Source organism: Bos taurus, unplaced genomic scaffold (genome assembly GCF_002263795.3).
Source record: "Bos taurus isolate L1 Dominette 01449 registration number 42190680 breed Hereford unplaced genomic scaffold, ARS-UCD2.0 Leftover_ScbfJmS_1396, whole genome shotgun sequence".
NCBI lineage: Eukaryota > Metazoa > Chordata > Mammalia > Artiodactyla > Bovidae > Bos > Bos taurus.
The window spans coordinates 251,344-276,336 of NW_020190496.1; the positions used below are offsets into that span (position 1 = coordinate 251,344).

Below are 24,993 nucleotides of genomic sequence, written 5' to 3' on the forward strand. Positions count from 1 at the left end.
ATAGAAGGATCTTCCTGCGTATTCCCTGGGTTGTAGTGGATTGAGAGGGAGCCTGGAATGGCCTGAAGACAAGTAGGTTCCTCCACGGGGACGATGGCAGTAGGGCGGGGGGATTCAGAGAAGAAGAATTAATCCCAGGTCCTCTCAACCGTGTGCCCGGAGGTCCTCTCCCAGCAGCTTGGAGGCTAGGAGGGACCATCCTTGCCAGAGTCGCAGGAAGTTTCCTTCCACACAGATGACAGCTGGTGATGGTCGGCTCTTGGGATCGGAAGGCGGGTGCTTCTCCCTGATGCCTGGTAATTTGTGTTGTCGCCTGTCCACGTGAGGAGCAGCTCCTGTTACTTGCTTGTTTTTCTACTAATTGTTACTAGTAACACACTAGGAAAGAGTAAAAGCAAACTATTAGAGACACTGGCTGTATTTCTACCGATTGCAATTGGGAGAGCACCACAGACCTGAAGATCAGACTGCCAGCAAGGTGGTTTTGCACTGTAGTTCATTCCAGGGACAGTAGTAGAGAAGTGACAGTGGGGACCTTTGCAGGGGGGAAAACATTTAGGGGCAAATCTCGTCGACAGAAGAGGAAATGATTATCTTTGTGACTTGCTAGTTTCAGGAGAACTGACCTTTAATCACCGTTCCTAGTCATGAGACAGAAAACAAGGAGTTGGATGGTCTGTGTCTGCCCTTTGATGACAAGGAGGAAGGTCTGTACTTGACCTTGTGGTAGGTAAACCCAGGAGTCACTGGATACTTTGGATGAGTCTTACCGAAGTCCGACGGGGAAGGGTGGTGTTTGCATTAAGTCATTTTGGGGACATGAAAGTCTGCAGAGATTTCTTTACTGTGGCTTTTCTTAACAGCTCAGGTGAAGTTGAACTTTGTCATCATGGTAAATATGAGCATCTTTCATGCTGGTCCCAGTAGATAAGTATAAAGGCAGAGAGGTTCGAACACCCCTCACCTTTGAAAATTGGATTATGATTGCTTTAAATGTTGTGCTAATTTTTGCTGTAGGACAAGGGTGAATCAGCTATAAGTGTATACATATATCCCCTCCCTCTTGAACTTCTCTTCCACCCCCCAACCCCACCCCTCTAGGTCATTACAGAGCACCAAACTAAGCTTCCTGTGCTATACAGAAGCTTGCCACTAGCTATCTATTTTACAGATGGTAATCTGTATATTTCAGTGATACTCTCTCAATTCAATCCATCTTATTCTTGCCTGCTGTGCCCATAATTCTCTTGTCCATGACTGAGACTCTAATCTTGCCCTGCGAATAGGTTCATCAGTGCCGTTTTTCTAAATTTCACATATGTGTGTTGATGTAGGATATTTGTTTTTCTCTTTCTGATTTATTTCACTCTGTATAACAGGCTGTAGCTTCATCCAATTCACTAGAAATGACTCAAATTCGTTCCCTTTTATAACTGATTAATATTCCACTGTATACATGTACCACAACATCTTTATCCATTCATTGACAGACATCTATGTTTCTTCCATGTCGTGGATATTGTAGATACTGGTGCAAGGAACATTTGGGTACATGTGTTTTTCTGAATTATAGTTTTCTCAGGGTGTATGCCCAATAGTGTGATTTCTGGGTCATGTGGTAGTTTTATGGGCTTCCCTGGTAGCTCAGCTGGTAGAGAATCCATGTGCAGTGTGGGAGAACCCAGTTCAAATCCTGGATCAGGAAGACCCCCTGGAGAAGGGATAGGCTAGCCACTCTAGTATTTATGGGCTTCCCTTGTGGCTCAGAGAATAACGGATCTGCCTGCACTGCGGGAGACCGTCTTTGGTCCCTGGGTTGGGAAGATCCCCTGGAGGAGGGCATGACAACCCACCTCGGTATTCTTGCCTGGGGAATCCCCATGGGCAGAGTAGCCTGGTGGGCTACAGTCCATGGGGTTGCAAAGAGACGGACACAACTGAGCAACTAAGCACAGCGCAGCACGTGGTAGTTTTATTCCCAGTTTTAAAGGAAATCTCCATACTGTTCTCCATAGTGGCTGTATCAGCTTTCATTCTCACAAACAGTATAGGAGGATTCCCTTTTCTCCACATCCACTCCAACATTTATTTTGCGTAGCTTTCCCCGATGATGACCATTCTGACCGCTGTGACAAGATACCTAATTGTGGCTCTGATTTGCATTTTTCTCACGATGAGTGAAGTTAAGCATCTTTTCATGTCTTTGTTGACAGGTTCCGTTTTTACTCTGGAAGTAATAGACACTTTAACATCACTGTATAGTTCTCAAAAGGTTTGTGTTTTTTTGGTAATCTAAATGAAGGCAGCAAAAAGGAGTCATTATCGCAGAATAGGATCATCATCCTCTTCAATTCAGGAAACTAAGTCACAGAGAGTGAAGTAACCTGCCCACCGTCACAGAAGGAATAAGTGGTGGGACCTTGATTCAAATCTAGGTATCTGTGGCTTCATCACCTCCCAGCTCGGCACCACAGGGTGATGGTTTCCAGATCCACACATCAGGCTCAGCACTCTCTTCTTGACTACAGACTCCCCTAGTCAACTGACAGGGCTGCAGGGAGACTGCACTCAACAAGTGCTAGGCAACTTCTGGGACACCGGAGATGCCTTCACAGGGAAGAGAAGTGAAAGACATGCGGGGTCCCACAGGCCTCTACCCACCCCCTGGAGGGAGTGAGGAGCTACAGGAAGTTCTAAAGGGGGCTGTTTCTCTGAGAGACAGGCTGATGGACTGCCGTTCTGCATGCATGTGACAAGAAACACTTGTTCCTTTGAGTTTATTTCTCTTTACGGTTGACAATACATACCACATGGTGGAAAATACACAAAGCAGATATGTAAAACCAAGCGGATATATGGATAAGCAGATACATTCCCATTTTCCCGAGGGAATACCTGACAGTAAGACAGCACTTCTTTGTAAAAGGAGAACATTCTCCTAAACTATAGCAATGAAATGGGAAATTAGTCTTTTTCTTCATTATTAGCCTCATTCCCCAATCACAGATGAGGCATCATGGGCACAGAGAAGTTAGGTCAGCTCCCCCAAGTCGTTCTGATAGTGCGTGTTTGAGTCCCCCAGGCAAGGAATATTCAACATGTCCAAACTGCACCCATCCCCCCAACCCCCGCGCCCCACACAGCTGCACCTCCTTTACTGTCCCCTGACTCAGTGCAAGGCAGCCTTCTCCCCAGCTGCTTAGGCCAGAGATGCTTAAAGCCATCCTTGCCTGCTACCACTCTCTCACCACACTCTCAATCATCAACCCTCACCTCTCAGCCTCCTAAGTCTAATTAAGATCCTGTTCCTTCTGCCCAACAGCACAGTGAGTTCCCTAGGCCAGGTCACCCTCGTCTCTCTCCTTGACAAGCACCAGCAATCCTGATACCTTCCAATACATGGTCTGTCCTGCTGCCTAAGGAAGGGAAGCTTTCTTCAGTGCAATCTGGGCATGACACCCCTGCTCAAAACTCTGCACGGGCTGCCTGCTGCTCTTAGGATACTGTCCAGCCTCCTGGACTAGGCACAGCAGGTCTTGTCTGCCCCCAAATGCCCGATCTTCACCAGACACCCTCCATCTGCTCCATGCCCCACTTGATATTTCAGCTACCCAGACCTCTCTCTGTTCATCAGATGGCTGGTGCGCTCACAGTCCTACTCCCTAGCTGCCCCCCGCCCCCTCTCACCCCCTCCCCAGCTACAAATTCACAATCTCATTCCTGCCTTTGCCTCCATCTTAACATGCCCCTCTTCCCTCCTCACCTGCCTGATTCGTTCTTAGGTTCAGCTGTCAGGCTCGGTAGAGCAATTTGCATTTTTCCTGAGAACTACCTGGGAGAAAAGTCACAGTTGACAGATTTGACATTTTTACCAAATGGAAGGTGGTGGAGATTTCACTATGAATCCCTGCTACACGATGAGCTGATGAGAAATGCAATCAGATGGCAGAGTTTGTCTGGGAAAGGCTTCCTTGCTAAGCAGAGTATACAGACAGAAAAGCTCTCCTTGTGCTTTATATGTGCCCGTTGTTGTCTTTGAATATGGCCTTTTGAATTTGGTCACAGTGTTGGAGGCATAAAGGGATCCAGGGTGACCACCTGCTTCACAGTGAGGAGGTATAAGCTGAAGCTTCGGAATTTCAAAATGTCACTTTATGGTGTCTGTGACCCAGTACATAAAACAGGATTTGAACCGCCCTACCCATACACTATGTTTTGCTGAGATTTTCACTATTTTTCACTCTATAGTCTGAGTTTCTGTTAGGACAAGATGAAGTATATTAACACGTCCTCCCTATGTAGGGGTTTGATTTACTAGTCCCTGTGGTCATCAGGGAGGCAAGGACGAGCTGCCAGCTCAGTATGGGGACCCTCCTAGGGAATGTCACAGCACCTTCTTGCAACTCCTCAGGTGTCTCCACCTGGTGCCATCAACCCATGGAGGGAACTGCCAGTTCCTGTGATGGCCAGTGGAGGGAGCGACCCCACTGGTGCTTCAACTTGCTACAGATTCAACTGTGACAAATGACTTCCTTCACTATAACTCCTCTGAGCAGAACACACCTAAATATGAAATGAAGTGTGTGCCTGTGGTATGTAAAGCCAATTAAATAGTTGGACACGGCACCAGTTCCACCACCCCACCCCAACCCCCACCCCAGCCAGAGGATGGAGTAGACTCTCAGGGGCTCTGGCATGCCTCCCTCTCCACTGACGTGTCCGTAACACAGGGTGCAGTGTAAATGGCTCACCTGGAGCCTACTTATGCAGTTTGTGGCAGCCGGGTATGTGGGGTTTTATTCCCCACAGACCCAGAGGGGTCAGGATGAACCCCAGCCTTCTCACAGACAAGGAAGCAAGCTGAAAGAGCTTAGGTGGCTGATGCACTAAAAGCTGAATCTGGGAGTCACACCCTAGTTTCTCTTGAGTGCAAAGCCAGTCTTCTCTGCAGTCACAACAACACGCGTGGCTTGTGTTTCAGTTACCGAGATGCAGATGTTGTTCCATGAGAGGAGAGCCATCAGTGTCCCAATCTCCTGTCCGCTTGTGAAATGCGGGTACCCAGTAGGGCAAAGCCACCCTGAAAGGTTCTAACCCCCTTTGTGTGTGTGCGCCTTAGGAGGAGCTACCTTGCAGCCAAGAAACTGGAGTCCGCTGGTAGGAAAGGGTTGCTCCAGGGGCAACACCAAGCAGGACTTTAACTTCCCCTACGGGGAGGCACTCTGCCATATCAGAGAGGCTTTGCAACCAGCCCCCACCCCAGTTATGTCTCCAGCAGTCTCACTCTGTTTATCAGATGTAAGGAATTGGGAGGCACGCCAAAGCACAGGAAGTGTTTTTAGTGGCTGTAAGACAGCGCAGGAGACGACCCAGCTGCCATGGTGCTCTGGAGACAACTGGGAATGAAATCTGTCTGGCTCCACCTGTGTCCAGGTCTGTGCTCTTCTGCTCGTGTGTGTGTGTAAACTGTGGAAGGTCAAAGTGCCACCTCAAGAAATCTCCCCGTCCCCCCGAGAATGTGTCCTGACTAGGGACCGACACCACATCCCACCCCCGGACATATGGCAGGGGTCAGATGCTCTCTTCTGTGTTCCCAGAGTTCTATAATTTAAATCCTGCCATCGCTTTTCTCACAGAGCTCGTGGCAGTCATCTGCTTGCAGAGGACAGTCCCCATCATCCTTAATGAATCCAGCCGCAGTAGGAAGAGACATAGCATCTGGTCCCTGCTTAGAACTACTTCCTCAATGAATGAAGGACCGGGACTCAAGGTGAATTCTCAGTCAAAAAAGCGTAGCTCTTAGTGGATCAGTTCTTTTTGTGTTAATAATGATACAGGAGAATGGAGTAAGCAGGACATCTGTGGAATCAGATTCTCTTCCCTTTGGGGGTGGGGATAGGAGTGCATGTTTCATATGACCCCTAATTCTGGAAACTCCTGATCAAAGAGGCTGCAAGGTTCATTATACACATGTGGGTCACACTGTTGCCTCATCAGCCACAGTTGTAGCCTCACAGTGGAACTGGGGTCAAGATCCTGAGAGCACCATTCAGGTCACTGAACGTTTCCCAAGGACCAAGTGGCAATGTAGGCCCCGCAACTATGTGTCCAGACGATGGACAGTTGAATGAACTCAGGCTGCTAGTGGAGTCTCTGACACTGTGCCTGGAGAACAGGCATCTATGGAGGCAGGGACACCAGTACAGGTAGGAATGGTGTGTCGAGTCCAGGGGAGGCCGTCAGCCTCACTCGGAGCTGCCCCTCGTGCATCCTCCTCACTCCTTGCTTGCCCCACCTCAGCTGTCTCTGCTCTTTCCCCCTGTCCTGCCTATGCCTCCCTCACAGGCCTGGCACAGGCATGTCCATCAGCACCTATGACATCTGCTTCTCCCTGTTGGTTCGCCAACAGAGCAGATGCTTACCTGGTGCCACGGTATATAGTCCCCGCTTTCTGTTCAACTCTCACTCCCTGCTCCCGGCTGCCCTGGCCACCTGGCAGTATCTGCCCCCCGCATTTATCCCCACTGTTCCCTCTTCTGCCATATCCTGACCCCAGATGTCTGCTGTGCTGACTCCTTTCCCCCTTCAAGTCTTTGTTAATATATCAGCTCCTCAATGAAGCCCGCCCTGGTCGCTCTGTTCAATACTGTGACTTGCAGCTTTCCCCCTTGCTGCCCACAGTACCAGTCCCTTACAGGACTCACATGTATCTGATCACAGCACCACCCCCTTCTAACACACTGTAGAATGTCCTGGGTTGTTATGAGGTAGGGTGCCTCCTACCCCTACCCTTTCCCCTTTGGGGAGAGTAAGTCCAGCACAGGGATTTCTGTGGGCTGGCCACTTGGATCCACCACAGAGAGCCAGGAAAAGCCTCGATGCATTTGTGCTGCCTGAAGCAATGTGCCTGCCTCCCTGCTAGACTGTGAGACCCCTGAGGGTCCTGTTCTTCTCGTCCTTGGGGCAGGCCCTCCCTCCACGCAGGGAGAGGGCCTCAAGTTGTGCTGCCTCAGTTTCAGCCACACCTCCAGCCCAGCAGCTCTGTGACCTGGGACTCAGGAGTCACCTGGCTTCACTTCAAAGTATAAACGCCTGTCTTTAAAGGAATGTAGGTATTTTCAATGTTTAGACTTTAGTTTGGGCCTCGAGTTTTTTGGCACCCACATTGAGTACGAATTGTTGTAGATTCTGAAACACGAGTTCACAATTTTTGATGAATTTGGTTGTGCCAATGTGAAACAACGTGAAACATACTGGAGTGTGAAGTCAAGTGGGCCTTAGGAAGCATTACTAGGAACAAAGCTGGTGGAGTTGACGGAATCCTGGCTATTTCAAATGCTAAAAGATGATGCTGTTAAAGTGCTGCACTTAATATGCCAGCAAATTTGGAAAACTCCACAGTAGCCACAGGACTGGAAAGATCAGTTTTCATTCCAATCCCAAAGAAGGGTCATGCCAAGGAATGTTCAAACTACTGCACAACTGCACCCATTTCAGACGCTAGCCAAGTCATTCTCAAAATCCATCACGTTAGGATTCAATGATATGTGAACGAACAAGTACCAGATGTACAACGTGGATTTAGAAAAGGCAGAGGAACCAGAGATCCAACTGCCAACATCCATTGGATCACAGAAAAAGCAAAGGAATTCCGGGAAAAAATTCATTGACTATGCTTCATGACCTAGATAATCACAATGGTGTGATCACTCACCTAGAGCCAGACATCCTGGAATGTGAAGTCAAGTGGGCCTTAGAAAGCATCACTACAAACAAAACTAGTGGAGTTGATGGAATTCCAGTTGAGCTATTTCAAATCCTAAAAATGATGCTGTGAAAGTGTTGCTCTCAATATGTAAGCAAATTTGGAAATCTCAGCAGTGGCCACAAGACTGGAAAAAGTCAATTTTCATTCCAATCTCAAAGAAAGGCAATGCTAAAGAATGCTCAAACTACCGCACAATTGCACTCATCTCACACGCTAGTAAAGTAATGCCCAAAATTCTCCAAGCCAGGTTTCAGCAATACGTGAACTGCGAACTTCCAGATGTACAAGCTGGTTTTAGAAAAGGCAGAGGAACCAGAGAACAAATTGCCAACATCCGCTGGATCATTGAAAAAGCGAGAGTTCCATAAAAAACATCTATTTCTGCTTTATTGACTATGCCAAAGCCTTTGACTGTGTGGATCACAATAAACTGTAGAAAATTCTGAGAGAGATGGGAATACCAGACCACCTGACTTGCCTCTTTAGAAACGTGCATGCAGGTCAGGAAGCAACAGTTAGAACTGGACATGAAACAACAGACTTGTTCCAAATAGGAAAAGGAGTACATGAAGGCTCTATATTGTCATTCTGCTTATTTAACTTATATGCAGAGTACATCACGAGAAATGCTGGGCTGGAGGAAGCACAAGCTGGAATCAAGACTGCCAGGAGAAATATCAATAACTTCAGATATGTAGATGACACCACTATTATTGCAGAAAGTGAAGAAGAACTAAAGAGCCTCTTGATGAAAGTGAAAGAGGAGAGTGAAAAATTTGGCTCAAAGCTCAACATTCAGAAAACTGTGATGGCATCTGGTCCCATCACTTCATGGGAAATAGATGGGGAAACAGTGGAAACAGGGTCAGACTTTATTTTTGGGGGCTCCAAAATCACTGCAGATGGTGATTACAGCCATGAAAATAAAAGACGCTTACTCCTTGGAAGGAAAGTTACGACCAACCTATAGAGCATATTCAAAAGCAGAGACATTACTTTGTCAACAAAGGTCCATCTAGTCAAGGCTATGGTTTTCCCAATGGTCATGTATGGATATGAGAGTTGGACTCTAAAGAAATCTGAGTGCCAAAGAATTGATGCATTTTAGCTGTGGTGTTGAAGAAGACTCTTGAGAGTCCCTGGGACTGCAAGGAGATCCAACCAGTCCATCCTAAAGGAAATCATTCCTGGGTGTTCATTGGAAGGACTGATGTTGAAGCTGAAACTCCAATATTTTGGCTACCTGATGTGAAGAACCCACTCATTGGAAAAGACCCTGATGTTGGGAAAGATTGAGGGCAGGAGGAGAAGGGGAAGACAGAGGATGAGTTGGTTGGATGACATTACCGACTCAATGGTCATAAGTTTGAGTGAACTCCAGGAGTTGTTGATGGACAGGGAGGCCTGGCATGCTGTGTTTCATTGGGTCACAAAGAGTTAGACACGACTGAGTGACTGTACTGAACTGAACTGAAAGCCTTTCACTGTGTGGATCACAACAAACTGTGGAAAATTCCTCAAGACATGGGACTAGCAGACCACCTTACCTGCTTCCTGAGAAAGCTGTATGCAGGACAAGAAGCATCAGCTAGAACTGGACATGGAACAACAGACTGATTCAAGCTTCAGAAAAGAGCACTTCAAGGCTCTATATTGTGACCTTGCTTATTTAACTTACATGCAGAGTATATCCTGTGACATGCTGGGCTGGATGAAACTCAATCTGGAATCAAGATTGCTTTTAGAAATATCAATAACCTCAGATACACAGATGACACCACCTTTATGGCAGAAATTGAAGAGGATCTAAAGAGCTTCTCAATGCAGGTGAAAGAGGAGTAAAAAAGCTGTCTTAAAACTGAGCATTCAAAAAGTAAGATCATGGATCTGGTTCTGTCAATTCATGGCAAATAGATGGAGAAAAAACTGGAAACATTGAGAAATTTTATTTTCTTGGGCTCCAAAACCAGTGTAGACCGTGACTGCAGCCATGAAATTAATAGACACTGGCTCCTTGGAAGAAAAGCGATGACAAACCTAGACAGCATGTTCAAAAGCAGAGACATTACGTTGCCGACAGAGGTCCCTATCGTCAAAGCTACGGTTTTGCCAGTAGTGCTGTATGGATGGGAGAGTTGGACCTACAGAAGGCTGAGCGTCAAAGATCTGAACCTTTGAAACCGTGATGCTGGAGAAGACTCTTGAGAGTCCCTTGAACAGCAAGGAGATCAAATAAGTCAATCCTAAAGAAAATCAACCCTCAATATTCATTGGAAGGACTGATAGTGAAGCTGAAGCTCCAATATTTTGGCTACCTGATGTGAAGAGCCGACTCATTGGAAAAGACCCTGCTGCTGGGGAAGATTGAGGGCAGGAGGAAAAGGGACCAACAGAGGATGAGATGGTTGGATGGCATCATTGCCTCAATGGACATGGGTTTGAGCAAACTCTGGGATATAGTGAAGGACAGGAAAGCCTGGCGTGCTGCAGTCCACAAGGTTGTAAAGAGTCGGACACGACTGAGCCACTGAACAACAATGTGATATGTTTCAATCCCTGATAGCTCAGCTGTTAAAGAATCCTCCTGCAATGCAGGAGACCCTGTTCGATTCCTGGGTTGGAAGATCCACTGGAGAGGGGATGGGCTACTCACTCCAGTGTTCTTGGGCTTCCTTTATGGCTCACCTGGTAAAGAATCCACCTGCAATGCAGGAGACCTGGGTCCGATCCTTCTGTTGGGAAGATTCCCCTGGAGAAGGGAAAGGCTAGGGAAGGGAAAGGAAGGGACCTCACACTATGGGTCACAAAACCCAAATATCAATGATACACTCGACCAGATATGGACCAAGGAAATAGCAGCTGGCAGACCTCACTGCACTGGACACCCAACACCAAACAATCCACCAAACTGAAACTCTAGAGACTCAATAAATGAGGCAAGACACATGAAATCAGCTGAGATGAAATTTGAATACAGGCCGACATGCATTTTAGCAACTTCATAAGCTGCCATGGAGAAATCCAACTGCACAGAGCACTGGTATGGTGAACGCATACAGCTCTTTCACAATGTTCCATGCAGCCACCACAAAGAGACCTCAGACCATGGTACCCCGCATCCTACAAACCCCAAAGTTCACAGCCTAAGGCATAGTAAACCCCTCAAGGTTCAGCACCCTCAATCCCTGGCTCACAGACTTATCTCCAGGTCAGAGATGGCACACTCAGGGTGCAGAGCCAGCGATGGGTCAGATACCTCCCATGCTTTGACAAATACACTTTGTGATGTCACAACCAAGGGTATGGACACCTAGGGTATTCACGTCCCCTGAAATCCCTACGTGGATCAATCCTAGTTGTGGACTTGAAGCTCTTCTAAGGAACTGGACACAAGGTGTCCAGCCTCCTGCCAAGACCTCCCACCCTACAAATGGTACCCAGATGCCAGTAAAGGCACATTCACTCCCCTGCCCCACTGAGGCCAGTGTGAACTGGTGAAACACCTTTGCAGGGGTCTGTGGCAGCACCCATCAGAATTTACATTCCGTGCTGCCCTCACCCTCAGCAGCATTTGCCTTCATGAAAGAGGGACAAGTGTCAGTCCTATTCTGTGATGCCTCCTTGGCGTTTAGAACAGCGTCAGGCACATGCACATAGTAGGTACTCCACAGATGTGTGTTTAGCCAAGGAAGTCTTTGATCCAGCGGTCTCCCTGCTGTGAATGTGCCTTAAGGAAATATTCCCACATGCTCAGAGATGTGTGTACAATGACAGCAAATTTCTAGGGGAAACTCTAGTGCCCATTGATGCTCAGCGACCATTTACTTAAATTTTCATTAATTTCTTTCAACTGGTTTTGTCATTTTCAATGTACAAATCTTACACCTCCTTGGTTAAACTAATTCCTAAGTTCTTTTTATATTGTAACTGGAATTTTCTTACTTATTAGGAGTATTCACCACTAGTATGGAAATACAGTTGAGTTTTGTATATTGAAGCTGGTGATGATTTCACGGGTGCATACACAGCTTTTTACATGTCACACATACCACAATAAAGTGGTTTAAGAAAATAAAAATGAAAGCAAAGTAAAGGTATGCCCAAATTAAAAAAAAAAAAAACTCAGGGAATGTGTTGGTAGAACTGGCTTACAAGAAAAACTAAAGGAAGTTCTTCATGCTACAATAAGTGAATTCAGAGGTTAATCTGAATCCATGTGAAAAGCAAAGAGCACAGGTAAAGGTAATTATATGAAGAAAAATTCTTTATGGACACATATTTCACTCCTTTCTTCCTGTATTTAAAAAGCAACTGTCTAAAACAATATCACATAATTTATTGTTGTGAAAGCAGTAGTTGCTCAGTCATGTCTGACTCTTGGCAACCCCATGACTGTAGCCTGCCAGGCTCCTCTGTCCATGGGATTCTCCAGGCAAGAATACCGGAGAGGTTAGCCATTCCCTTCTCCAGGGGATCTTCCTGACCAAGGGATTGAACCTGCGTCTCCTATATTGCAGGCAGATTCTTTACTGTCTGAGCCACCAGAGAAGCCCAATTATTGTTGGGCCAAGAACATATGGAATGTAATATATTTGCAGTAGCAGCACAAAGGAGGTGGTTTGTATCAAAGTTGTATTAGGTAAGGAAACAAATCTGGATGGTGTCAAATCCATACAAACATATGCAAAGTATCAGAAATCATGACAAAGAGGGTGAATATAACAAAAGCTATAAATAGATACCTGATATCCTGCCATATATCAGCTTTTCATCACATAACATTATATATAATGTAATAATAATAATGTATCAATGGGCTTACCCTTTATAGATTTATTATATATGTGACAATATAAGGAAAAGAGGGAAACCCAAATAGAGCGATATAGGAGTAATGTTTCTGTATCTCATTAGCATTTGTGTAAATTTCAAGCTGATTGTGATAAAGTAAGATGTTTACAGTGGCATACAGCTAAGGAAATAACTTAAAAGTAGTGGAAAATCAGTAAAGGGTTTAAAATGCTACATTAGAAAATATCCATTGGATGGAAAAGAAAGCAGTAAAATGAGGACCATAGAACAAAATGACATGAGACAGAAATATACATTGGCAGATGTAAGTCTGTATCAACATTAAATGTAAATAGATAAAACAATCCAACCAGAAGGCAGACACTGAGATTAAAAAACATCGAGAAACAGTTAAAAAAACATGCATGTGTATGTTGTCTACAGAGGACACAGTTTAGATTCTAAGATATGCAATTTCCCATGTATGTGTGTGTGTTCAGTCACTCAGTTGTGTTTAACTCTCTGGGGCCCCATGGACTGTAACCTGCCAGGACCCCTCTTCATAGAATTTTCTAGGCAAGAATACTGGAGCAGGTTGCTATTTCCTACTCCAGGGGATCTTCCAGAGCAAGGTATTGAACCTGAGTCTCCTGCATTGGCAGATGGGTTCTTTACCACTAGCGCCACCTGGGAAGCCTTATATGATCCAGCAAGTCTACTCCTAGGCAGTTTTCCCAAGAGAAATGAAAACATGCTCACACAGTGGGCTGCACTCAAATATTCCACACGTGTATTCCTAATAGCCACACATAGAAACAACCCAGTTATTCAACAACTGGTATACAGATGAAAGAAAAACAAAAGAGTATACGTGTACAAAGGAATACTCAGTTCAGTCAGTTCAGTCACTCAGTTGTGTCTAACTCTTTGCGACCCCATGAATCACAGCACACCAGGCCTCCCTGTCCATCACCAACTCCCGGAGTTCACTCAGTCTCACGTCCATCGAGTCAGTGATGCCATCCAGCCATCTCATCCTCTGTCGTCCCCTTCTCCTCCTGCCCCCAATCCCTCCCAGCATCAGAGTCCTCTCCAATGAGTCAACTCTTCGCATGAGGTGGCCAAAGTACTGGAGTTTCAGCTCAGCATCATTCCCTCCAAAGAAATCCCAGGGCTGATCTCCTTCAGAATGGACTGGTTGGATCTCCTTGCAGTCTAAGGGACTCTCAAGAGTCTGCTCCAACACCACAGTTCAAAAGCATCAATTCTTCAGTGCTCAGCCTTCTTCACAGTCCAACTCTCACATCCATACATGACCACAGGAAAAACCATAGCCTTGACTAGACGAACCTTTGTCGGCAAAGTAAGTCTCTGCTTTTGAATATGCTATCTAGGTCATAACTTTCCTTCCAAAGAGTAAGCGTCTTTTAATTTCATGGCTGCAGTCACCATGTGCACTGATTTTGGAGCCCAAAAACTACACAATAATAAAAAAAAAAAAGTAACTAATGCATGTAAAAGCAAGGATGCATCTCAACTGTGCAAATGAGAGAAACCAGACACAGAAGGCTACATATTATATGATTTCATGTCAATGGATTTCTGGAAATGGCACAACTGTTGGCACAGAAATGTATCTGTGGTTGCCAGGGTACAGGAGTGGAGGAAGGAGTCTGACGGAAAATACCCCAAGGGAGCATTTTTGAACATTGAGACATTTTCTACGTTTTTATTGTGGTAGCATTTATACCACGGTATACATTTGTCAAAAATCTACAAATGGTAATATGTTAAAGTGTTGGCTTTTATTGTATATAAATTATACCACAATAATTTTTTTAAAGGAAAAAGAAATTTTAAGTATTTAAATACTGGTTATTTTATCCATGTAGACCATGAGCTCAAAAACATAAAAATCTAATTTGGAATTCTTCCCAGACCTGGACAACTTCCAGAATTCACCATGACAGTTTTGTACTTTTATGACAGGACACACAAACTTGGTCTTATCCATGTTTACGATTCCCACTCCCTCACCTCAAGTCCAAATTCTTGCTGAGTTCTGTCCATTTTACTTCATAAACGTCTAATGCATCTACTTTTTCTAAAACATCTACTTCTGTGTCATTGACTACGCTAAGACCTCTGACTGCGTGGATCACAACAAATAGAGAAAATTCTTAAACAGAGGGCAGTGCCAGACTACTCGACCTGTCTCCTCAGAAACCTGTATGGGGGCCAAGAAGCAACCGTTAGAACCAGAGTTGGAACAAATGACTGCTTCATAATTGGGGAAGGAGAACGGCAAGGCCGTGTATCGTCATGCTGCTTATTTAACTTATACGCAGAGTACATCATGCAAAACGCTGGACTGGATGACTCAAAAGCTGAATGAAGATTGCTGGGAGAAATCTCGACAAGCTCAGATACACAGATGACACCACTCTAATGGCAGAAAGTGAAGAGCGACTAAAGAACCTTTGGATACGGGTGAAAGAGGAGAGTGAAAAAACTGGCTTAAAACTCAACTATTAAAACACTAAGATCATGGCATCTGGTCCTATCACTTCATGGCAAATAGAAGGGGGGTAAGTGGAAGCAGTCCATCCTAAAGGAGATCAGTCCTGGGTGTTCATTGGAAGGGCTGATGTTGAAGCTGAAACTCCAATACTTTGGCCACCTGATGCGAAGAACTGACTCATTTGAAAAGACCCTAATGCTGGCAAAGATTGAGGGCAGGAGAAGGGGACGACAGAGGATGAGATGGTTGGATGGCATCACCGACTCAATGGACATGAGTTTGGGTGAACTCCAGGAGTTGGTGATGGACAGGGAGGCCTGGCGTGCTGCGGTTCAGGGGGTCACAAACAGTCGGACATGGCTGAGCGACTGAACTGAAGTGGAAGCAGTGACAGATTTCATTTTCTTGGGCTCGAAAATCACTGCAAATGGTGATTGCAGCCATGAAATTAAAAGACGCTTGCTCCTTGGAAGGAAAGCTATGACAAACCTAGCTTACATGAATTCTCAGGCACTTCAGTAGTGTCTGGCTCTTTACGACCCCATGGACAGAGGCCCACCAGGCTCCTCTGTCCAGGGGATTCTCCAGATGAGAATACTGGAGTGGGTTGCCATGCCCTCCTCCAGGGGATCTTCCTGACCCAGGGATTGAACCCATATCTCCTAAGTGTGCTGCATAACAGACAGATTCTTTACCGCTGAGCCCCCAGGGAAGACCATGACAAACCTAGACACCATATTAAAAAGCAGAGCCATCACTTTGCTGACAAAGGTCTGTAGAGTCAAAACTATGGTTTTTCCAGTAGTGATGTACAGATGTGTGAGTTGGATCATTAAGAAGGCTGAGTGCCAAGAATTGATGCTTTCGAATTGTGGTGCTAGAGATGAGCCTTGAGAATCCCTTGGACAGCAAGGAGAACAAACCCGCCAATCCTAAAGGAAATGAACTCTGAATACTCACTGGAAGGACTGATGCTGAAGCTGCAATACTTTGGCCACCTGATGCGAATAGCTGACTCATTGGAAAGGACCCTGATGCAAAAAGATTGAAGGCAGGAGGAGAAGGGGGCGACAGAGGGTGAGATGATTAGATAGCATCACCAACCCAATGGACATTAATTTGATCAAACTCAGGGAGATAGTGGAGGACAGAGGAGCCTGGCATGCTGCAGGCCATGGGTAGTAAATAGTTGGACACGACTGAGCGACTGAACAACCACCACCACCTCCACCTTACCTTTGAGCTTCCCTAAGCTTCCAGAGCCCCACTCTCAGCAGGACTAAGAAGCTTTCTGTGTCTGTCAGTGGTAAAGGCTGAGACTTAAGTCTTCACACACTCAGTGCCCCCTGCTTAGGGCTGATGGTGGGTCCTTAGAATGCTCATCACTCCCTCCCAGAGCTCAGACCAGGGAGCCTTCTCACGAACAGTAATGGAGCACCTACCCAGGTACAGAATGGGAGTTGGAGCTGTTTACCCCCTCTCCATGTGCTTTCTCCCTTTACATTCATTTGCACATTTCTTCTTGAGTCACCGAATCCAACTCCGCTCATCCCCACCTGGTAACTGTAACAAGCTGCACCTGCATCTCTGTCAGGGCGGGTGCACGTACCCCCTGCACTATGTATTTTCCTTCTCTCCCTTCAGAATCTCTAGACTCCCAGACACCACCCTCAAAAGGGGCAGTGATGCAGGGGAGGTTGTGACTCTCATCCACAGCCTGGGTCAAAGCACAGCTGTGTTATATATAACCTCTTTCACTCTTAGAATGAACCTTATCTTCTAGCTTTCCTCCTGCTTCTTGGCCACCCTGCTCACCGTTTTGCTTTGCTTTTCCCTTAGGTCCATTCCCTGTGTTTCTCCTTTGCACTTCTTTTCTGTTTATGTGTCTGTCTGGTCCACCAGTGTGATATTCCCATCATCCACCTCACATCACTGGTCTTGTTATTTCAAGCATTGCAGACACGTCCTGAGACATGCTAGTAATCAATGTGTGTGTACTCAATGAAGGAATATTTTTAATGACTGACAGGAAAAGCATCTCCTCCATGTAGGAGTCAGTATATAGGTGTCATATTTGTAGCACCATACATAATGCCTTGTGTCTTGTTCCAGACACTGCAGGGGTGTGACTCTGTCTTGGTGCCCTGGTGCCCTTGCATGTCCCCACTTAGGCTACGTAGGCAAGGCTAAACTGCAGGCTGGCTTGAATCTTGGCAGAGAACCTCCTGATTGCTCTTGCAGCAAGGGGAGATAAGCAGCCTGATGAAGAGCTGCTATGAGGCCATTTCTCACCTGCCTCCTCATCCAGCTGGAGGTGACACAAAGTTGTTACTCATCCACCTCTGGTTTCAGTTGAACATAGGATGGTCTCCCTAGCCCCAGCTGAGAGTACAGCTGTGGACTGCAGAGCTGCTCAGTGCCATAGGGCACAACTGTGGGCTCCTTCCTGGCAGAGACCCACCACCTGTAGTGCCTGTTACTGAGGCCTTCCAATTCAGTGTCAAACCACTGGACTAGGGACAAGGCAACTGACACCAGGGTCATATTGCTTCTGCACTGTCTGTAAGGTAGAATCTGAATCCATTCGGGTTCATTGTCTCCTTACTGGCCAAGCCCGTAGAAGGTGACAAGCCAAACTAACAACTGCAGTGGTGCCCTGAGGCCCTGTAGCTCCTGCGCTGTGACTTAGGGACTGGCTGCCTGACTACGTGACAGAGTCTGGTGTTGAGTTGTGTGATGTTGTGTGACCAGAATACTGGCTTATTTTGTCATCACACACAGCAAGGAGCACGGTTTTCACTACATACTATGACTTAGGGTAGCCTTGTCAGTCCTCATTAACAAACCAACCTTACAATGGATGCCATGTCTGATACCAGCTATTGAATCAATATATTTATTTAGACAAAATATGTTTCTGAAGTCCAGTTCATATTAAAAGTTAACCTTATAGTCTACTTGAAATTCAAAATCTGTATCACTTGTGAGAGAATTGTAATTGTAAAGGTAAATGTTTAAATGAAAAAATGAGGTAGAATAAGCCAAATCCATTTGCAATGTAATGCCTACTTCACGTTATCTTGTTTATTCTTCATAACAAATATTTAGTGTAAAATTGTAATTTCCATTTTAGAAATGGGGAAACAGATCCAAAGGATGTAAATACCTTTCTCACCTTCACTCAGTATGTGTCAGAGCCAGTACTGATACTCTTAGTTATGTCAAGTGCTGTGCTTAGTCGCTCCGTCGTGTCTGACTCTTTGTGAACCCATGGACTATAGTCCGTCAGGCACCTCTATCCATGGGGATTCCTCAGGCAAGAATACTGGAGTGGGTTTCCGTGGCCTCCTCCAGGAGATCTTCCCAACACAGGGATCAAACCCAGGTCTCCAGCACTGCAGGTGGATTCTTTACCGTCTGAGCCACCAGGGAAGCCCAGTTATGTCATGTCATAGCCAATAAGGAGACAGAGCAGATAAGACTCAAGTCATTTTGTCTCACGAAGTTCCCCTCATTCCTTTCCCTTTTCTTCTAGCTAGGATCTAATCTTGTCAGACAGCTCCATGACCTAGGGGCTTTTTCACATACTTTTTGGTAAGATGGGATACTGTCTAATGGTAGATTTGAACCTCCCATTTTCAATCCTTTTGGACCTGGATTTTCATACCTCTATAAGGGCACAACAGCTGCTATTTATAATCCCCTGTTATTCGCTAAGCAGAGTGAAGTCTGAATAGGTCCTTTGTTGCAGAAATATATTTTTTTGGTGCATGAGGATGCAGATGGGGGCTCAGAGATGTAAGCGTTTTGTTATTATGTTAATAAAAAGGATAGAAGGGAGGAATCAGACAGCTGGAGGACTTCCCTGTAGCTCAAAGGTAAAGAATCTGCAGGAGACCAGGGTTCGATCCCTGGGCTGGGAAGATCCTCTGGAGAAGGGAATGGCAATCCACTCCAGTATTCTTGCCTGGAGAATTCCATGGACAGAGAAGCCTGGCGGGCTACAGTTCGTGGGGTCGCAAAGAGTCGGACACGACTAAGTGATTCACACACACACACACACACACACACACACACACACACTCACAGACAACTGGAGGGCTTCTGAGATCTGGTGACTATCAAGCCAATGGAGGACATCATGGAGAAGAAAAGATGTTTGTGGCTGTTCTCTCCCTGCACCCAAAAAACCTTGGAAGGCAAGTCAGAAATGTGTGAAAGATATGCTGTGCCATTTGCCATGCAATTTGACAGCAGTTCTTTTCCTGTCTCCCTACAACCTTTAACAATGGCTTTGGCATTCCATTTCTCTATAGGACAATACAAATATATTAAGTTTTTAAAAATGTTTCTCTGTCAATGATTTCATCAGGGACACCGTATGAGATTTGGGTGGCACATTTTGTAAACCCATTTATTCAAGAGAAGACCAAAGGCTTTTATGAATTTTTTATGTGTGGGTATATATATGTATGTATATGCATTAACATGTAGATTACACCTAAAGAATATGTTATGACCCAATTTTTTTAACCCTAGAAGTGCAAGGGTGGTTTACATGTATAAGGTTACCAATGCAATTCACCACATTAATAGAAAAATGGAGGGAAAACAATTCTATGATCATCACAATTGATGCAGTATAAGTGTTTGATGAAAATTAATCTATATTCAAGACAGCAAACTAGGAATAGAATGGAACTTACTCTGATAAAGTATATCTACAAAAAAGCAACGTAAACAGGTTGAAATGGAGAAGATTTTTCATTTCCTATTGGGAAAAATGCCGATTATCACCTGCTTTAGTCAAGACTATTCTGGCCAGGTTTGTTCAATGCTGCAAAATGAGGACAGGTTTAAGGTTTAAGCCAGTAGAAACTGTTGATATTCAAATATAATAGTATATTTTGAAAAGCAAAAATAATCTAGATCTAAATTTGTGGAATTAATATGCATATTTAGAGGAATTGTTGGACAGAAAATCTATATATAGACATTCTATCTCTACATACATCCTCAACTAGACAATAAAAATCACAAACCATGAATTTTCAATAACATTAAATACCCAGGGATAAATTTAACAAAAAATGTGCAAGTAGAAAATGAAACTTTATTGACCGAAACTTTAATAGTCAAATACAGAACATAAGAGCAGCATAGATGGTTTCAGTTTATCTTCTTTCAAGCAAATGGTTGCCCTTCACCTATAATATAAACATTAAAAAAGTTACTTAGCAGAACTTTATTTCGATGACAGGAGAGGTATACAAAGTTCACTGCAGTTGTAGTTTTATAAAATGGACTAAAACAGGAACACTAAGGGCGACCTTTGGCTTACCTTCAGTTAATCCTCTATAGAGATTTTATAGACTTTTCAGGCACAATACCAGTATTTTTAAAAACACACTACTCTTCCTAGTTATACAAGAAAAGAAGGACACTGAGTTCAGAACAAATGAAATCAATGGAACCTATCAGAAGGTAGTTTTCAGTAGAAGGCAAAACTGTGTACACATTCAGTAAAATATCTAACAACAAAAAGCACCCTAAGGAGAACAAAATACACAAAAACTGAAACAAAAAATCCCAAAAAAGTATCATTTAAATGCGTTGGTTTGAAATAATATTCCAAATATAGGATAGCTAAACAGTTGTTCTCTCTGTTACTGCTTAAGTGAAGTAAATAAAAAGGCCAGTATTACATTTGTTTCTTCTCTACTGTCGAAAACTGTAGACATTTTCATTTGTTCTAATTTATCCCTGATATGGTGGTTTTAAGTCGGTTAAACATTTGTCCCCTTTTTTACCTGTGGCCCTCATGTAATTCTAAATGTTTCTTTTCACCCTGGAAAGCATTCCAGTTGGTATAATACATTATATGCTGACACTAATTTTAAGTCATTACTATCACTGGCGACATGGTGACATCAAAATGTGAAGCAGAAATAGGTATGTTTCTCGCAGCCACACCAAAAAAAAAAAAAGAAAGAAAGAAAAAAGGAGAGAAGAAAAGGGAGAGCAAGAGGGAGTATGAGTGAGAGAGAAAAGCAAGTAAGAAGAGAGAAAGAAAATCTGGAAAAGCAGATTTTTTTGTTTCTAAATGATAATGGCTTTTGAGAGAAAACTCTGACCAATTTCAAAAGTTCATCCACGGTATTTGTGATGTTTAGTTATTTAGTTACTGTGAGGTATGTTAAATAATATTTGTTTTTCTACCCTACTAGCCATTTCATCAATATTCTGAAAATATTTGAGTTCCAGATTATACTCTGTTTTAATTCTGTAATATACTAACTGTTAGTGTCTTGTTCATATTTCTGAGTACTTGGGCTTTGTCCATTTGCTTCACAATGATGTAACCTAGAGGAATGGACTGGCAGTTTGGGGTTGGCAGATACAAACCATTACATTCAGAATGGATAAACAACAAGGTCCTACTATACAGCACAGGGAACTAATGTCCAATCTCCTGTGATAAATCACAATGGAAAAGAATATTAAAAAATGTGTGTGTGTATATATATATATATTAAAAATTATGTAAACTAGCACATTGTCTTTATTTATTAGTTGAGTTTATTTTCCTCTTCCTAACACTTCATACCTGTCTTTTAATAAGTATCTTTTTCTTTTTCCCTTAGGTTTATTCTGTTGCTCTTTTTCTTACCTTTTATGTTGGATGTAGGATTTTATATTTATGTACCTTGTAATTTATGTATTTTTCTTTTTAAATACCACACATATTTAGGGCTAAGATTTTTCTATGAGAACATTTTAATCATGTTCTGTAGTTACTTGAAAGTCGTCTGAAAGTTGTATTTTCATCTAATTGTTCAAATGGAATGGAAAAAAAATGTAAAGTGAAAATATTTAGAAGGCTAATACACAGTAAATTCTTCCCTAACTATGAAGTTCCTCCTTTAAAATCAGCACCATGCAATTCATTGTCAGCAAGTTGGAAAACAGGTAAGTGAAAGATACTAAGTTGATTACGCGGGAAGAACTAGAGTTACAATTTTTGGCCTTCAAAACTTTTTAAACTCATGTATCAAAGAGGAAAAATAACATACTGGATACGGTTAGAGATGATTATATCACGAGGCTCAGATTTTTATTAGTTCTTTAAGAGTGAGAGTGGGGTATATGGCAAAACCTTCATAGTATTGTAAAGTAATCATCCTCCAATTAAAATAAGCAACCTCCCCCCCCCAAAAAAAAGACCAAACGTGGGGGCAGGTAGTGTGCTTAGCATATGTATCTTACTCACACCTGCCTTGAATATCACTGACTAAATGCACTCTCTCAACTTGATCAGCCACAGAAACAGGAAACTAGACTATCTTTGGCCATTTTATTATTCAGTCATTTCATGCTTCCCTGGGGAAAGGATTTAAAATGCAACTATTTTTTAAAGAGCTAGAGAATTCAGAATTTGAGAGAATTTAACATACATCAAGCAGAATGTTGGCTCATTTTCTTTTATAAAAAATTAATTAATTGATTTTAATTGGAGACTAATTACAATATTCTGGTGGTTTTTGCCATACATTGACATGAATCAGCCACAGGTGTACATGTGTCCCCCGTCAGAAAATGAAATCTCAATTCCCCTGTTATAATTTGACTCAAGATGACATTTTATGATAAATACATCATACAAAACAGAGTATTCTTGTATGCATTCCATCAAAGAGAATCAGAGAATGCAGAAATTAGCATTGAAAAATCAGCATCGTCGTGTATCTGTTCTGAATTCACAACTTACATGAGTAAAGTTGAGTTTAGAAGTTAAGGGATTTCACAGAATCACACACATTATGCTAAGCTGGTACTAGAACCTACTTGGATGCCTAAGCATATTTCATATAAACTGATATTTATTACAAATGCATTCCATATTTGCTACAAGCAGAAATTATAAAAGAACCTGAAAATTATTAGCTGTTGCTTAAAGTACTTATACTCAAGAGAAGAAAACGGTTTCCTATTTTCAATTCGATATGGCTTTGATCCTGTCTGTTTCTTTATTTGAAAGTCTGTAAGTCAGGCATTCAGGCATCTGGGGTCTGAACTATCTTTCAAAGAATATGTGAACTCTGTTATTAAAATAATAGTAATGTTCCCTCTATATTAGTAAAGATATAATATTCTGAAAAACAGAAACCACATAAATTACTTTCTGAATGGATGACATACCTGCTTCTGGCATTTCAACAGGCTCTGTATTTGATGCAAACTCCTCCCTGACATCAGGACCATCTCCACCTTCACCCCCAGTCTTTGCCAGAGCCAATTGCTGGAGATCAGCTTCCAGGCCAGAATCTTTAAAAAAAATGCATCAATTCAGCTGTAAAGCATACAATATAAACAAGGGAATGATGATATTCATTCCCTCGGTGTTATGAATTAAAAGCCTTAGGTTAGTATGCTAAAAATGTGATGAATAAGAACCTCAGGAGCATTATTCCAGGAATGTTTTGCTGGAGAAAAAGGAAAGCAGAATTTTCCGAATGTTATTACCATTTTCCTTTTCCAGGGTTGTCCTCAGACACCTTAGTTGCCCCCTTCTCTTTGTCTTGAAAACAAGGGAAAATTTGAGCGACCACACTGACCTGCAAACTATACTCTCCTCAGTTTTTTAGGAACTGTCTGAAGTCCTTTTCTAATGTTTCCTTTCCTCTTCTTACTGGTTATGTCTTAAGGCATGAGGCACAGATACACTTTACCTTCAAAGGGATCCTTCTCCTCTTCTTCATCACGATTCACTGGATCCTCTCCATGTACTTCCTCCTTTCTAGGTGTGATATCCTGAATCTCAGCTGGTGGTTCCTCTTGTTGAGGTTGCTCAACACTGGGCTGCTGGTCCTAGTAGAGAGTGCATGCAAATAAAAACTTTTGTTGTTAATACATCTAATAGCATAAATATACATAATACATAGATATATCTGATCATAATTAAAACTAACAACATTTTCCCAACACAATTCTATGTACTTACTTTTAATAAAGTTACTCTTCCCACAGAGAAGAGTTAGCTCCCATAAGAGTTACCCAGGAAGACTTTGGAAGTTATTTAAGTCTATGTTGGGATGGAAGTATGCAGCCTGTTGTTAATAAGCAGGAGGAGGGAGTCACTGGGCACATTTCCAGGGAATTTAACAGTATAATCATCCAGGCAACGCCAGACTATAATATATCTGGATCAATGTTCCTTCCTAAGACAAAGTGTCACCCTTTATCAGCATGGAAGACCTTTATCACCGCATCTGTACTACTTAACATCATTTTCTCAAAAATAAACTTGTGCTAACAGAAAACACCAAATGGTAAGGTTACTCACAACCACAGGTTCATCCACCTGGGAGCAATCTTGCTTTGTAGGTCCCAATGTTGATGCCACTTGCCCACTCATATTTCTCCCTGAAAGCAGAATATTGTGATTTAGAAAATGTATTTAAGAGTACAGCTATATTTGATCACTTTTATGACCTTATGTTGACTTGTTTTTTTTTAATGTGAAAATACTTTCAAAAGAAAACTCTGGTTAAGTATGAGTGTACATGCATTTCAATTACACCAAATACAGTCGCTTGCAAAGCCATTTGTGTCTTTGCGAAGCTGGCAGAGAAATCACCTTAAGGTACATAAGAAGGCTGAATTTTTGTGAGGACGTTTGATTTCACAACAGAATTCTCCATCATGAAGATCTTTAGTGAAATACTGCTAGGAATTCAAAAGCTCAGGACTATTGCTCATGTCACACTCCTATTCACCAGACCTATTTTCCCCAACTCCCTTGGAATTCAGTTGGAACACGAAGAAAGGCTCAGTCTTTACAGCCTGACTATGGCGATTTTCTCAGTGTCTGGGGCTGAGGTGAGGCTGCATACAGAGCAACCGGTCCACTTCT

At 43.3% G+C, this 24,993-nt stretch overlaps 1 protein-coding gene across 7 annotated transcripts in view; it reads right to left on the bottom strand.

Annotated features, from left to right (window-relative positions):
- The window catches only part of LOC100296695 (X antigen family member 5), a 265,171-nt gene that overhangs the window by 177,034 nt on the left and 63,144 nt on the right, over window positions 1-24,993 (bottom strand). For 4 of the 7 annotated variants that reach the window (XR_003033681.2, XR_009493691.1, XR_009493692.1 and 1 more), the window contains exons 2-5: window positions 24,424-24,503; window positions 23,810-23,948; window positions 23,280-23,405; window positions 20,174-20,287 (exon numbers count right to left, since the gene is read on the bottom strand). Coding sequence is in view for 2 of the 7 variants with exons in the window: in XM_002692019.4 (XP_002692065.2) it covers window positions 20,265-20,287; window positions 23,280-23,405; window positions 23,810-23,948; window positions 24,424-24,495 (360 nt within the window). In the remaining 5 variants the exon portion in view is untranslated. The other 3 variants (XR_009493690.1, XR_009493693.1, XM_024988939.2) reach the window with 3 other exon arrangements.